Raw genomic sequence first — 14,924 nt, 5'->3', positions numbered from 1 at the left:
CTAAAACCCGGCCGGCTCGTATGTAAGGGCATCGCTGTAGTTCATAGATGCTTCGCCCCCTTGCCTTTATGTACCGCGAAGAAACCTCAGCGTTTCTCCTTCGTGTCTCGTCCGCGCCAAAATGGCTGTCTGGAATGCTAGCGCACTGCTTTTATTTTTGTTGTTCATGGTGGTGCTTCACCTCCTTGTATCGAGGCACTGCAGAGAAGCCACCACGGCGGGTGATTGCTGCTGCATTTCAGCTGTTCATGTCGTGTGCTTCCACGTTCGGCCCACTTGCATGTTTACACATGCGCGGTTGGCCAATAAACTTATTATACGACCAAAATTTGTCGAAATTTTAAACGTAGTAGCTGGGAAATTGTGTTTTCCGGGAACATATCAAAGGGGCCATGACAGCCTATTTTCACGCATACCCTGCTTATCGCATTTAATTCTCAACACGTTGAATTAAAATTCCCCTAAGTTTCAGTTGATTCAGTGCCGTAAATATTTTTAAAACGAGTTTTTTTTTTGTTTCTTCTGCGAACTACTTACTGGTCTGGCAACCTCTAATCGCTGACGTCACAGGGGCACACCTGCCCCGCATCGTCTGCTGCGCGCTGTTGAGGTGCTTGCATGCACACCGTAGACGGCGGTCGCTCGAAAGGTCTTTGTTTAGCTTATCGAAATAAAATGCATTTTCCGTGTTTTCTTTGCGGAAGTCTTCAGCTTCGTACGCGAGCTGAGTGATCCCTGAGAAAGTGGACTTGCTCGTGGCGCCCGTTTTGTGATTGTTGAGGAAACAGAAATCGATGCACCCCTGCTTTATTATTTATGCTCAGAAACATGTTAGTTTTGTGCTATGAGTGTGGTCTTTTTTGCGCAGTTAGGGTGAACTAGAAGAGAGAGTGTGCCAAACGAAAGCTGAAAAGTGAGGCAAAAGAAGGGTAATTTTCGCTAGGACCACTGCGAACGTTATCCTTCCCTAGGTGCCTTGTTAGAGGCGGCCGAACCCGCACGCTGCGTACCGTAGTGGTTAGAGAACTGACTTCACACGCGGAGGACTAAGGTTTGATTCCTGCACAACGAAAAATGTTATTTATTTTTATTTTATTTTAAATCACAGTTTGCTTTAATGCAAAAAAACTGTGGTAGCCAAAAAAAAAAAGGCAACCGAAACTGAAGTTTGTGCAGCGCCGCCTTGCTGCTGCCATGGACTGCACCTTGTCAGAATATAACGGCCTGAATCTCCGTGCCATGCACCGCCAATTTTGAATGTGCGTTTAGAGTACACCCGACGTTACTCTCCAAGCTCCGATGAGCAGATGAGCAGATGCCCCCTTTCTTCCAATAAACAGTTGGTAGTGTGAGCATGTGTTGTCTTCATTGCAACGCAGTTTTTTCAGTCATGCACCAACTCGGCCCACAGGCCGTCATTCTAATGACAGCGCATGTCTGCGTGACGCACTTTGTGCAGCTCGTAGACGTCAACCTGAACGAAACAATTCCCAACACTGTTTGAAGGGCATATTTGTCTTACTCATCTGCTAAAAGCACAGATCGGAGTTTGGAGAGTAACGTCGGGTGTGCTCTAAACGCGCATTCAGAATTGGCGCTGCGTGGCACGGAGATTCCGGCCATTATATTTTAACGGCAGCAACAAGGCGGCGCTGCACAAACTTCAGTTTTGGTTTTGGTTGGCTTTTTTTAGCTACCACGACTTGTTTGCACTAAAGCAAACTGTGATCTAAAATAAAAAAAAAAACATTGTTCGTTCAGCGAGGATCGAACCCTAGTCTTCCGTGTGTGAAGCGAGCTTATTAACCACTACGCTACGCAGCGCGTGGGTTCTGCCGCCCCTAAAAAGGCACCTAGGGAAGGATAATGTTCTCAGCGATCCTAGTGGAAATTACCCTTTTTTTGCCTCAATTTTGATACACAGGCAGCATAGGCGTTTGACACACACTATCTTCTAGTTCACTCTAGCGGTCTAGTGCTCCCGTATGTGAAAAGCGGCACGTGCCGTGCATGCCTTCGGCGATGTGCGCCGTGAAAGCTGCAGCGTTTTGTAGCTGGCTACCAATTTCTTGTCCGCTATTCATCGGCTCAATAATTAAACTCAAATTATCACAAGGTGGCACTAGAGTAACCTTAAGGCATGCAAGGAGGAGGGAAGAGTGCCGAATGAGACGACTTCCCCGCTGCATGTGTGCATTTGTAAGTCGAACATACATTCCTTTCGGCTCGTAGAACCCTTTTGCAGGAACCAAGCCGCTTGCAAAACCCTACGCGACTCGAATGCTTTCACTGCCCGCACCGATGAATAGTCGCCGCCGTCTAAATGAGTGCTTAAAAATAATAGTACATCATTTAGCGTTTACTGTGTGTGCGCATTGTGGCCCAGGAATGTGACGATTACGACAACTGCAGCCCCGCGCTGGGGTTGTTTACATAGCTGTGCGCAAACAGTATATGCTTGTTTGCGTGGCATAAAATGCAAGGTGGGCTTTTCTTATCTTAAATAGTATGTAGTATTGCTCACATATTGTAGTTTTACTCATTTACACACTATGATAACACTGCAATAATTAAGCGCCGCTGATGCTATATCGCCTGCTTGGGAAACACATCGCATACGTAGGACCGACGCTTCCCGCTTAATTGTTTCTGCTTCCTCTTATGTCAACAATATTTGATTTTAAATCGCTTTAGCTAAAAATACGTTCGGACATTACTTGAATTAATGAAACCAACAAGATTTGTTGTCCACAGTTGACGCCGACGGCTGCTGCTGGCTGCCTTCAGCACATGCTGTGAAGACCGGGTCACATATCGACATTTCCCCCTTATTGTACTCGCTCCCTGCGATGTAGGCAGTTGTCGTTTTGGGGGAACTGTAGCCAAAACTACGCTCGACAGCTATTTTCAGCCGCTAAACATGCGAATTCACTCTCCGCAATCGTCGAAATCGTACACGCGAATCCTGCGTACTCGCTAGGCCTCGTCACGAAAGGGGCCGGAGGTTCACCGTCGACCGAAATTCAAGAATCTGGCAAGAGTTCCCCGCTGATTAGTAAGAAAGTATAAAGATGTGAAATGCAGCCGCTCGTTTCGCTTTTTTCGATACGGATAATGTGCACAAGTGCAGTTTTTCGGGCCGTCAATTCACCGGGCCTGAAGCTTTCGTTCGACCGCACAAGCACAGGCAACGGTGACGAGCGACGAGCAGCACCGTCATACACTGTTTTCTGCCCGTGTCACTTGTCTCGCCGATAGGTTCTATGCACAGGAACCGAATGAAAGCACATCTTCGCTGGTGCACGCACATCTCGTATGTCGCTGTGGCTAGCATGATCAGGTCGCATAAGTTTGAAAGTTTTTAAGTTTATGGAATGTCATGCCAACTAGTCCCCCGCCACACTCTGCCAGTTCTCACTAAGTTCACTCTTTACACTACTGCAATACGGGGTCGTTGATCGTGCTGGCGTCGTCGTCGGTCTAGCGTGACAGATAGGTGCATCAGCGACGGCATTTGCATACCGACCAGCCAACCAACTGCCGATCGCCGTTGCATCGGCCTAGGGTTACTGTTATTAACTGCGTTACTGTTATTAACGCTTTGGCGGCACCAGTCACTCATAATAGGGGACGACTGCTACTTCGATCCCCCGCGAAAGTACATGGGGGAATGGGACCTCGCTGCTCACATTGAAGCAACGAGAGCGGGCGACGTTGCTCCGTGTAGGCCCTAGTGAAGTCACGAGAGCATTCAGTGTGGCGGTCGCTGCCGGTGGGAGGAGTTCCCCGTTCTCAATTTCGATCGCATTTTTTGGAATATACAGCGCGTCCAGGGCAGCCAAATTTCCGAAACTGAATCATAAGCTCTTGTATTAGTTACGGAAGCACAAAACTGCAATATGAAGAACGGCCATGTCATGGCCCCTTTAACCGGAATAAATATAGTGTAGCTAGACATTTTTAATGTCCGCTATTTCGAGCGTACGACCTGGGAAATCATATGAACCAGGAGCATATCAATGAGGTTTTACTGTACTCCTGAACGGTCTTTTCACAAGAAAATGCACATGTAACAAATGCTGCAACGTTTTCATCCTTCGTGCTCTGTGTAATTACGTGCACTCAAAATGTGCTACAGAGTGCAGGTTTTTCTCAACGTACTCTGCTCTCTTTTTATGTGACCTGTAATTTTTATGTACTTTAATTCCCCTTTTCACTAAAGCATGGCTGTTGTGTTTCCTGTCTTGCATTTTCTAGATAATATGTACGGCAGGGCATCAGGTTTGAGCCGCTGTCATTTCAGTGACATGCTGAGGGTTCACAACAGAGCAAGATTAGTTAGTTTCGTAGTTGCTATTAAGAAAATGACCCTAATAAAAAATCAGACCCGGAAGGTTTATCGTGAACACTGTGGCACACAGATCCACATTTTTCTAAGCTTAGTATCTTTCAGAAAGGCATGACATGGTGTGTCCCTTACCCCCACTACACTATTGTTACAACCTTGAGTGAAACAGAGCTTCCCCCCCCCCCCCCCCCCCCAATGCCCTCCCCTGGTTGGCCCGGCAGCCGCGTGGATCAGATTTGAGCTCAAAAGATTTCGGGCACAAATAGCTACACAAAGCAGCAGCACTCCCAAACAGCTGCAGCAGGCACACACCGAAGCGCGTGTCTGCTAAAAGTGCTTGCTAAAAGTCAACAAGGTGAACATCTCGTGTAGAGCTGGGAGCGTTTGGACAGCGAGGTGTCTTTTTCTGTACTCTCCTAAGGTAATGAGCCCAATTCACCAAAAGATTAGTATTGTTTATAAGTTATTATTCCCACTGCTCATTTTTTCAGTTTTAATACGTTTCACAGCCTTGTACGCTATCTTTTGTACCATGTGTGCATGGTTGTGACACAAATGCTGCTAGATATCGCACCGTTTTTGAGCTATTACACCCTGTTTTATCCATGCACACAATTCATTTCACTCCTTTTTTTCCTCTTTTGCATCGACTGGGACAAGGACAACATGGCTTTGACGATTCTATTGTCGTGTCTTGCCAAGATGTATAATATTTTGAGGGTGAGTACCTTTTCTCCATCCTGATTTCCTGTCAAATTGGCACTCATCTAGATGAAAGTAGCATACAGTGGACTCTTGTTAAGCCAAACTCGCGTAGTTTGAGCTTGTGTTGGCTTAATTTGGGTTAGGCTCTGTCAAACAAGCTCCCCTCAATTCCAGCTTTGCATAATTCGATAGAACAAGTTTTCAGTCCCCTTTGAGTCTGATAACCGACTATTTTGTCCTTGGTTCTTTCTGCCATCTTGTAACGGCATCTTAACGGAGTATAGGCACCTAATTTTGATGGCATGTTTTCTTCTCTACAATGACGCAGAAGACACTGCTACGCATGAATCACCATGTGATATTCGCCTACGATGGCTAAATAACTTATACTCGAATTTTTTCTGTATTGCTGTTTCGGTTTCAACAGCCGACTGTTGGCTGTGACGTCAAAGAGTGCTTTTGTGTCACGTGAGGCATGGAAAAAACGTCCATACAATCGCTGCTTCATCGTTTTAATTTACTGCAGTGCTAAAGCGTGCCTTCCTCAATAGCCGGAATGACAACAAAATGTGGGAGAACCGATTATATTGCAGTTTTTTTCATGTCTCAGGTGACCTGTAAGCACACGTTGACGTCACAGTCCTCATTAGGCTGTTGAAACCAAAACCAGAGCAGCACGGGAAAGAAATTCAATTATAAATTATTCAGCGGTCGTAGGAGAATACCAGGTGGTAATCCATTTATATCAGTGTCCTACACATCATTGCAAACAAGAAAACATGCACCCAAAAGTTAGGTGTCTATACTCCTTTATATTGTCTAAGGGGCATTGCGTTATCCCTGGTCTTTATTTTGATTTTAAACCTGGTGAACTCGGTTTTTCTTGTGAACTTAGGTGACATGCTTTGACATGTTGCATTGTGGTTTGTAGGATAGGAACTTGGTGGTGTCTGTCGTATCATTGTGGAGGGGGCTTATAGTTACATTGTTGTGCCCACAGAGTTTAATACCATAATACAAGAGGGAAGCCTGGCAATGCTGTCTTCTGGAGCCGCCAATGTGGCATTTGATCGGCCTTGCATGGGAAGTGCGGGAAGTACAGATGAGCACAAAAGTTTGCAGAACACAGCAGCCGGGATTTCTTGGCACTCTAAGCATGCAGCCACGAACTGAAGGAGGGTGTGCTCCGCATTCCCCTGCATGACCTGCACAGTGCACCTCTCAATTGTAGACTGGACCTCCACAAAGCAAGAACATTTGTCTTTATTGCGGCTTCCATGTTGGCAACACCTCTGTGGGCATCTGTATAGGGATCTTAAAGTGGTTTGGACACCAAGCTTTCAGGCTTTTAGGCTTTTTTTGCTTTTTTATTTTTTGCTGCTAACAAGGAACAACAAAACAGAAGAGGGTACAGTAAAACCTCGTCAATTCGAAGTCATTGCGTCTGCGAAAAATATTTTAGTTAAGCAGGCTTTCATATTAACCGAGCATAGTGAAAAAATGGGACACAGGCAAAAAAAGATTTCTTTGTCTGAACATCGCTACCCTTATTGGACGAACTTTGTGGTTACCGTATATATTCTTTGTAAGGCAGGAATTTATTCAAAGTAGCTGGGAGGATGGGAGCAGCAGCGCAAACAGTCCAAAGGCCCCCAGGTCGGGCACAGACATTCGTGGCGATAGCAATACGGCTGAGGTGCAGGGCCATCTTCTTCTTGGTCATGAGTCATCTGCTTTGTCTGTCATCTTCACAATCACCCCCGGGGAGAAGAGGAGCCATCCTGGCTTATTATGGCGACTGTAAGATGGCGAGGTTGTAGTAAGGCTTGAGACGCTGGATGTGAACTATCTCGCGGCCGCGGAGATTGGGAAACGGCATGAGGGGTTTGACGACTTAATTAACAGCTTAACAGGAGATGTGCGCTCCAGGATGTGGTAGGGGCCGTGATACTTAGCGAGAAATTTCGAGGACAGTCCAGGAGTATGTGTCAGTATCCAGAGCCACACAAGCATGCCAGGAGAGAAGTGCGATGGGGTGTGAGCGTTGTTGTGGCGAAATTTCTGGCCATACTGGGTGTCAGTTGTGAGTGACCGAGCGATTTGGCGAGAATCTTCTGCGTGTTGCGTGGCTTCGGAAACGGGTATACAGTCGAGCCCACATATAACGGCTCCACTTAAGACGAACTTTCGCTTACAATGAACGAGACCTGTGCGACTGTCAAAGTATGCATTGTTTCAATGGCACAAAATCACACGTATAACGAACGTCATTCAGCCCTTCTGATCAGTCACAGCGAACGGACGGCGTAAGCCCGGCGCCGCGATGTGAGATAACCTGCCTCTGACCCCTTTGTGCGCCCGGCGCGCGTCATGTTTTCCCGAGACCTATAGCAGGCCAACTGCCCTCCTCGTTTTGCGCCTCTGTCGAGCAAGCTACCCTTCCCCGCCGACGTGCCTTCCAACATCGCCCTCCCGCCCCTCCTCGCAACTCCGCTCCCCTTTCCTCACTCTCTTACAAATCTGCGCGTGGCCTTCACAATCAACCGCGCTGGTGCCAATCGCGGAGGCCACGCTCCGTGAAGCAGGCCTTCCGTGAGAGCCAAGAGGTGGCTGCACTGACGCTCACGGACGCCCCTCATTGGTTTCTCCGCTGGTGCTGTGCGTGCACGTTGCACGTCTACCCCATCGCGCACTTTTGTCACTCTTGTTGCGGTGTGGACATTTCAATGGCTTCGTTAAAATCTCGGGCCTGGTTGTAATTCGGGATGGCGGATGGGAACACCGTGCCCGTTTCCATTGTATTCAGCGGTAGAAGTGATGAAAGCGGCCTGGGCGGAGGTGACGGCCACTGGCGAGCGGAACTGCTTCCGCGCAAGGCTGGCTTCATCGACACAGTGCCTGATGCCGACCCTGATGCTTCGGAAGATGGCCAGCCCGGTGGCGATTTGTGGCAGCGCGTCGTCGACTCCGACATGGGGGTCATGACTTTGGTTGGAATGATTTTATTTCTGTCGATGACGACGCCGACACCGCGGTACCGTGCACGGACGACGGCATCATTTCTGAAGTGCGGGATGAGGGTGACGCGGAGGAATCAGATGAGGATAAAACTTCCGAGAAAGCACCCATAAGCGCGCTTGTAGCAATGAGCTACATAGAGAGCCTCAGACAACTTGTCTATGCCAAGAGCCTCGGCGATAGCATGCTTCTGCTTTAAATAAACTGGAAACCTCCCACATCGGATCTGCATTGCAGAAACAGACGTCCACCATGGACTTTTTCGCAAAGAAAAAATTGTGTTTAGACAAGCAACTGTCTTTAAAGCTGGTCCACTTACTACGAACTTTGGGATATAACGAACGGACGCCGCGTGACGCTCATGTTCGTTATAAGCGGGCTCGACTGTATTTGGAGACGTCAGGTTTGTAAGGCAGAATGGTGTCTATTGTAGCAGACGGATGACGGCCATAAAGAAGAAAGAAGGGAGAGAAGCCAGTAGGTGGACTGCTGAGCAGTGTTGTAGGCAAAAGTCACATAAGGAAGGACGAGATCCCAATTCGAGTGGTTGGATGCGACATACATAGAGAGCATGTCCCTGAGGGTGCGGTTAAATCGCTCGATAGGGCCATTGGTCTGCGGATGGTAGGCGGAAGTGGTTCGATGTATTATGTTGCACTGGCAGAGCAGGGCTTTGATGACATCAGAAAAAAAGGCGCGTCCGTGGTCGCTAAGTAGTTCGCGAGGTGCACCGTGACGAAGGACGAAATGCTGCAAAACGAAGGAGGCAACGTCTGTCGCTGTAGCAGACGGAAGGGCGGCGGTTTCGGCATACCGCGTCAGATGATCAACCGCAATAATAGCCCAACGGTTGCCAGCGCGGTGTACGGAAGGGGGCCGAAAAAAATCAATGCCGATCCGGTCGAAAGGGTGTGGTGGGCAAGGGAGTGGCTGGCAACTCTCCAGCAGAATGATGAGGAGGAGCCTTGCAACGTTGACATGCGAGGCAGGAGCGTACGTATTTAAGTACAAAGGTCTACATGCCGCGCCAGTAGTAGCGCAGCCGGATGCAGGTGTATGTCTTGAAAACTCCCGCATGACCATGTGGAAATTTGGGGGGACCAGACTCCCCCCCCCCCGCACTTCCACACCGCGGATGCAGCGTTTCCACTCGCTGACTGTGGGGGGGGGGTTCGTGCTCGAGGGAACAAAGGGAAGGGACTACAAAGCATGAGGTCATATGCTATTTATTACACTTGCAATTAATACATAGAGCGGGCCAGCTAGCTGCAAAACATCGACGAGGCATTCCTCGGAAATAGAAGACTACGTAAGAAGGGCTTCCGACTTACCGGCTGGGGCAGGGCGCAACTTCAGAGGTATCAGCGGTCAACATTTGTATGCGCCGGCAATGGCGGCCGGGTTTTCCCGTGCGCACTGCATTCTTGGGTCAAAGGCATCCCTGAGCATTTGCTGGAGAAGGTGCTGAGTGCACGCGTTAGCTACGCTCACTTCGCTGCCTGTAACCAGAAGCACAGTGGCGAGACACATCGGATCTCCGTGCACCTGCAACTGCTCGCGACGCTGGCCGGATCCCGAAGAGACCCTCAACGGCTCCGCAGAATTTCGCGTAACCTTCGAGGTGGCACTCCCGTCGCTGTTTCCGCTTCCCCCATGAGCGAGACTTCCCTCCTCGCCCCACCAGTGCCATCCTGACCAACGCCTCCTTCCTGACGCCGGATGGTGAAAATGGGCCACGTTGAAATGGAGAGGGGAAACAGGTTCTCCACATCCCTCCCTCCTTAAATGTTGGCCTGCGGTTGAACTCATCCATGGATACCACTGACAAAGTGTCCACGAGCGTTGCGGTGACGACTGCAAGACAGCTCATACAGACGGGGTGCTGGGGTCATCTGATGAGCAGCAAGGTCACTGGGCACCCGTCCTTGTCCCGCAGCAGGCACCCAAAATTAGCGTGCCGGGAGGGTGTTATTCGCACTGACACGCCTTTGTTGGAAGGTAGGGGGGTTGGCCCCCCCCTATCGTAGCCGCTGCAAACTTCTCGCTGGAGAGTCCGCAGCTTGTGATGACTCACGGCCGCAAGGCACAGGCAGGGACCCATATAATGGACAGCAGGCCGGGGCGGCTTCTCTCGAACTCTGCATATCGCTCCTGTGATCTCCAAAAGTTTGAATCATAGGCAATGGAGACCACGCAAGCTAACCATTTGGTAAAATGCGGAGCAATGAAAGTGCCAAACAATCCTATCCGGCACCGCCCAAACACTCGGTTCATTTGAGCGTAGCTGGCTTTCTTCGGTCGAAGCACATTCGCGGTTCGCTTTCCGGCATGGTGATGTTAAGCTCACTTGAACTGCATTAGCGTTGCTTGTTCCGCGAAATTATCCAGTCGCTTCGCAGCCGCAAAAAATACGAAGTTCGTTTGAACAAAGTCAGCTTTCTGTAGTTGAGAGAGACTTCTCGGCTCTAGTGAGGTTAATATAAAACAAGCAAACATGTTTGTGTATGCCTGTGCCACGGTACGACTGCATCCTCCCAAATGCAACAGGCAGCTCCCGAAGAGCCTTAGGCCTACTCGCTCTGACACGTGCCGGTGCCAACAGCTAGAACACAACGCCACGAGGCGTTACCTTTCTGCCTAGGTGACCCACTCGCTCACTGCCATATCAGCAACTTCTGAGCGAACGACGCACACCGCTTCCCGCAGTGTTGGAGCGCCTTGGTGCTTTTCCTGCAATAATGGCTGCAATTCAAATCAGCTGATTACGGCACCCGGCTCCCAGAGCCAACGAGACATAACAGAGAATATTTACAACTATATGCAAGAAAAATCGGGCCACCCTTCAGGCTTCCGCATTCACTCGCTTCTGGCTTGCTGTTCTCCGTGGACGGCTCGGTCTTGTTCTCCATGTGCGGACCTCGTAGGTTCACCTTCCAAAGGTGTATCGATGAAGTGCTCAACAAATGTGTAGCATGCACGGCAATTCCCTCATGCTGCTATTCCGCTCATCTTGCTATCAAGAAAGCATCTCAGCCTTACTAGGAACTACGAATTCGGGTCAGGCCTAACGCTGTTCCAAATTCGGGCGGGAATTCCACGAACCGAACTGACTGTCGTCCCTAGAGCTGGCCACACGTTGGGCTGCCATTGTGGAAATATGGGGGGCACCAGCCTTCCGCCCCCGCACTCCCATTCTACGGATGCAGCCACGGATGCAGCGTTTCTGCTGCATCCGCGGAGTGGGAGTGTGGTAGCTCGCCTCATTGGAGTGCTCCCAAAGCTGGTTGTCCTCTGTGCCGTCTCTGGCTTTTGACAGCCTTGTGACTCAAATACTCCCGAGATGGTGTCCGCTGACAACGGATGCTACACGTGTAGAATCCAAGCGCACACTTGCTGGACGGACGCTCGCTTCAGCCACCCTGTCGGAGTTGTTCCGTAGTTACCCCAGCCATCCACTTGGTGTATCATTGCCGAAATTTCGTCTTGAATGGCCGGTTAACGCAAACATCGAGCAGCTGCAGCACGGCTGTTCCTTTCCCAAGTCATGCGCACTCACAGAACAGTGATAGTTTCTGCTCTATCCTCTGCTATGAGTGCACATGATTCACAGCAAACAATGGAGTGGTGAATGTGTCACTGTTTATTGATTGCACATGACTTGTGTAGTGAACTTGATGTCACATGATGTCACAGCATGCGCAAACTGAAATCGCAACTTTAGGAGAAAGACAGTACTGTAATGAAATACATACCTGCCAACCCTCCCGATTCTCTCGGGAGACTCCCAATTTTTAACTTAACTTTCCGATTGTATGACCACGTCCTTATATCTCCCGAAAAGCTGTCTCTACCCACGAAAGAATGGTTTTTGGGAAACCGGCGCGACAGTATCAGCAACCGCGCTGTAATCGCCAGCATCACCATCGGCGGTCGCACTAGCACCATCGGCATCATCAGCTTAAGAGCCAATCAAAGCCAAATCAAGCAAAGCCAAAGTAGCTGTGGCTTGTGAAATTTCATGCGTGATTTCGTGCTTGCTGTTGCTCACTGTACTGTTGCTGCTGCTTGTGTCAATGTTTAGGGTTAGCTAGGCCGTCTGTGTGCGGTGCACAGCGAATTCTTGTGTGCTTGATGTCATGGCGCTATCAAAGCCCAAGAAAAGGTACCGTATTGACTCGCATAATTTTTGCAGCCCCAACTTTTTACTCTGATTTAAAAAAAATTTACTCGCATATTTTATGCACTCAGTTGCACCAGACCAACACGTACGCGGTTGCACGCAAGGCAGGTTTGGGAAGATTGGCGCGACCGCGTCGCCATGTGTGGCTGTGAAAGGTGCGATGGGTGAGGGCATGAATTGTGCGCCGTTTAGCCGGCTCGCCCGCGTTGGCGGTCACTTTCCCAGACGGTCAGTTGCGCCCAAATCCGATACATTACTGAGCCGTTTGCTGCTCGGTTTTCCGCTAATTTGCCGAGTCGCTCGCGAGGGCGCCATTTTATCGCGCCCGTTAGCTCCTTTGCCACCCATATGCTATCTTCGTTATTGTATTGTTGCTGGCTTATTGCTGTAAGCTGCACACGCGCCATCATGCCATCCCGTGGGGAACTACGTAACGTGGGGTGTGGGGAGGTATGCATGTTATATTTGAAGTTAACTTTTTTTTTTTGTAACGAAAGCTATATTGGCCACGAACTCGCAGTTTCGCCGCGCTAGCATTCCTACCGTGGTCGCACCATACCACGTGACCAACCGCGTGACAAACCACGTTGTCAACAACTAGCCAGACAACCAGACTAACCTGGACTTCCAATCAAGATTAACTGTGGCTAACCAAGCTGTGCCTTAGCTTTTGCTACGTATATCCTGGCATAGCCGAGCTAAGCCACTGCCATTTTTTTTTTTTTTTTTTTTTTTTTTTTTTGGCCAGCAAGGGATGCTAAAGGGGGGCCAGGTCTACATATACAGTATATGTTCCGTGTTATGACCACTGTTGCATTTTTTAGGTCGTGTTCAGAAAATGCAGCCTTAATTTAGAGAAAACGCGTGCAAATTATGTGAGTACGGTATTTGCACAACTTTTTGCGATCTTATACTTCTGAATTTGACATAAAAAAAAGGTGATTCCCCCCCCCCCCCCCTTCCGCTTTCTTTGGCGCAAATAAAAAATCTTCCGATTTTTGAGCTCTCCAGGTTGGCGGGTATGGAAATGTCTGAAGCACACAGCCATATCTCTTCCCATACTTTGCTCCTGGAAGCCTGTTGTCATCACCAAAATATTGAACCTGAAAATTTGGTGTCTATACTCTAAAAAAAGTTTATCTTCAGTGCCCTTGTGCAGTGGTGGGAATGGTGCCCAGTTGCGCCAACCTGCGCCATTGCATTAAACCTGCTACATGCTGCTACAAATTAGTGGTTTTTGATGAAATTGCGCCAAGGCTGCACTAAATTGCTATTCCAGCAACCAAGGACCACAGTGAATCTGAAGAGGCTGAGGCTCCGGCGCAATGTGCACAGCTGCTACCACCTAATGTGCAGAGGCTTGACAGTGGTTCCTTCTCACAGTACTTGACGAGAAAGATGATCGACGGAATCCAACCCCATCCCGTTCTATGGCGAGTGTTCATGCGAAAAGAAAAATTGATTTTAAGAGGCTCAAATAATGCTAAATTTGGGTCTTGCTAGATTTATGAGACTTTTGTGGAGCACCGTCACATGTGCCATGAGGTCAATGTAAGACCGTGAGAAAGGTTTTGGATGCACTCCAGCTGATATAGCTCAATTCCATGGACCTCATTGTGCTCTCTAGCTGTAACTGCGCCGTCATCATCTGAGCTTCTGATTTGTTTGTACAGTAGACCCCATTCATTCAAAAGTTCAGCACAGAGAGTTGACTCGTATACCATATTTACTTGTGTAAAGAACCCACTTTTTTTCTCTTAAGAGAAAGGTTGACATCAATTTGGGGGAGAGGGTTTATTACACAGGAAGAAAAGTTTCCACAGATTTTTTTGTAAGAGTCGAAATTTCATATACAGTCACCTGATCGCTCGTCCGCCCATCAGTCATCAAGAAAAGCTCACAGAAAACAGTTTGTGTCCCTGCATCACTCGCATTCGTGGGTGGAAAGTGTTTAGCATCATTTGCTGCAAAAGGTATTTGCTGTATCACGGCATGATCAGACAGGTTTGCAATAGTCAACAGCGGCGGCCAGTCGCAACAAGACAAAGTAGACATGCTGAACACTGGCCCTGATGGTCAGTCACGCGTTTTTCGTGAGGTTAAAAAAATGTTAATTCTCATTGACAAAAGTGGGGAGTGAGTTCATTATGCAAGTGGGCTCATTACGCGAGTAATTATGGTAAATTGAAGTTACAACTAAATTAAGCCACTTCCAATGATAGGGTCGCATTCTGTGTGGGTTAATATACAGTGACTGTATTGTGCACACGTGATATCGAACTTGTTTTTGCCGGACGTCTTCTGCCACACGAGCCTGAATTGCATGTTACGATTCGTGGAAGTCTAAACCGAGTCTGTTCGTCACGAACACTTGAAGAGGAAGCAAGCAAAACACATGGCCAGCACACGGCAACACCAAACCCATCAGCGGAGGTAAATAGCGGTGCTCCTTGAGACGAGGACTGTGCAGATGCAATAATACACTTCGTCGCCAGAGCTATGTTGGACTGCAAGAATTGGAAACCTCTCATGGCCTCTTGCGAACCTGTGCAGTGCCCAGGCACTGACCTGTGCTACGCCGTGAAATGGCAATGACATGGTTGCGCTCATACCGCAGCATCATCACCTCAACGAAGCAAAGTGGTCGCGCTCCTCCTGAAACGATTGCTGTGA

At 48.8% G+C, this 14,924-nt stretch overlaps 1 protein-coding gene across 1 annotated transcript in view; it reads left to right on the top strand.

Moving 5' to 3' along the window:
- Nucleotides 1-14,924, top strand: part of LOC144114527 (integrator complex subunit 8-like) — a 96,883-nt gene that overhangs the window by 65,753 nt on the left and 16,206 nt on the right. Inside the window, exon 20 of the mRNA XM_077648332.1 lies at nucleotides 5,009-5,068. Coding sequence (XP_077504458.1) covers nucleotides 5,009-5,068 — 60 coding nt within the window. The remainder of the gene's footprint in view (nucleotides 1-5,008; nucleotides 5,069-14,924) is intronic.

The sequence above is a fragment of the Amblyomma americanum genome, chromosome 1 (assembly GCF_052857255.1).
Source record: "Amblyomma americanum isolate KBUSLIRL-KWMA chromosome 1, ASM5285725v1, whole genome shotgun sequence".
Lineage (NCBI taxonomy): Eukaryota > Metazoa > Arthropoda > Arachnida > Ixodida > Ixodidae > Amblyomma > Amblyomma americanum.
Note: the sequence above shows the minus strand (reverse complement) of the source record. Positions and strands in the feature narration are given on the sequence as shown.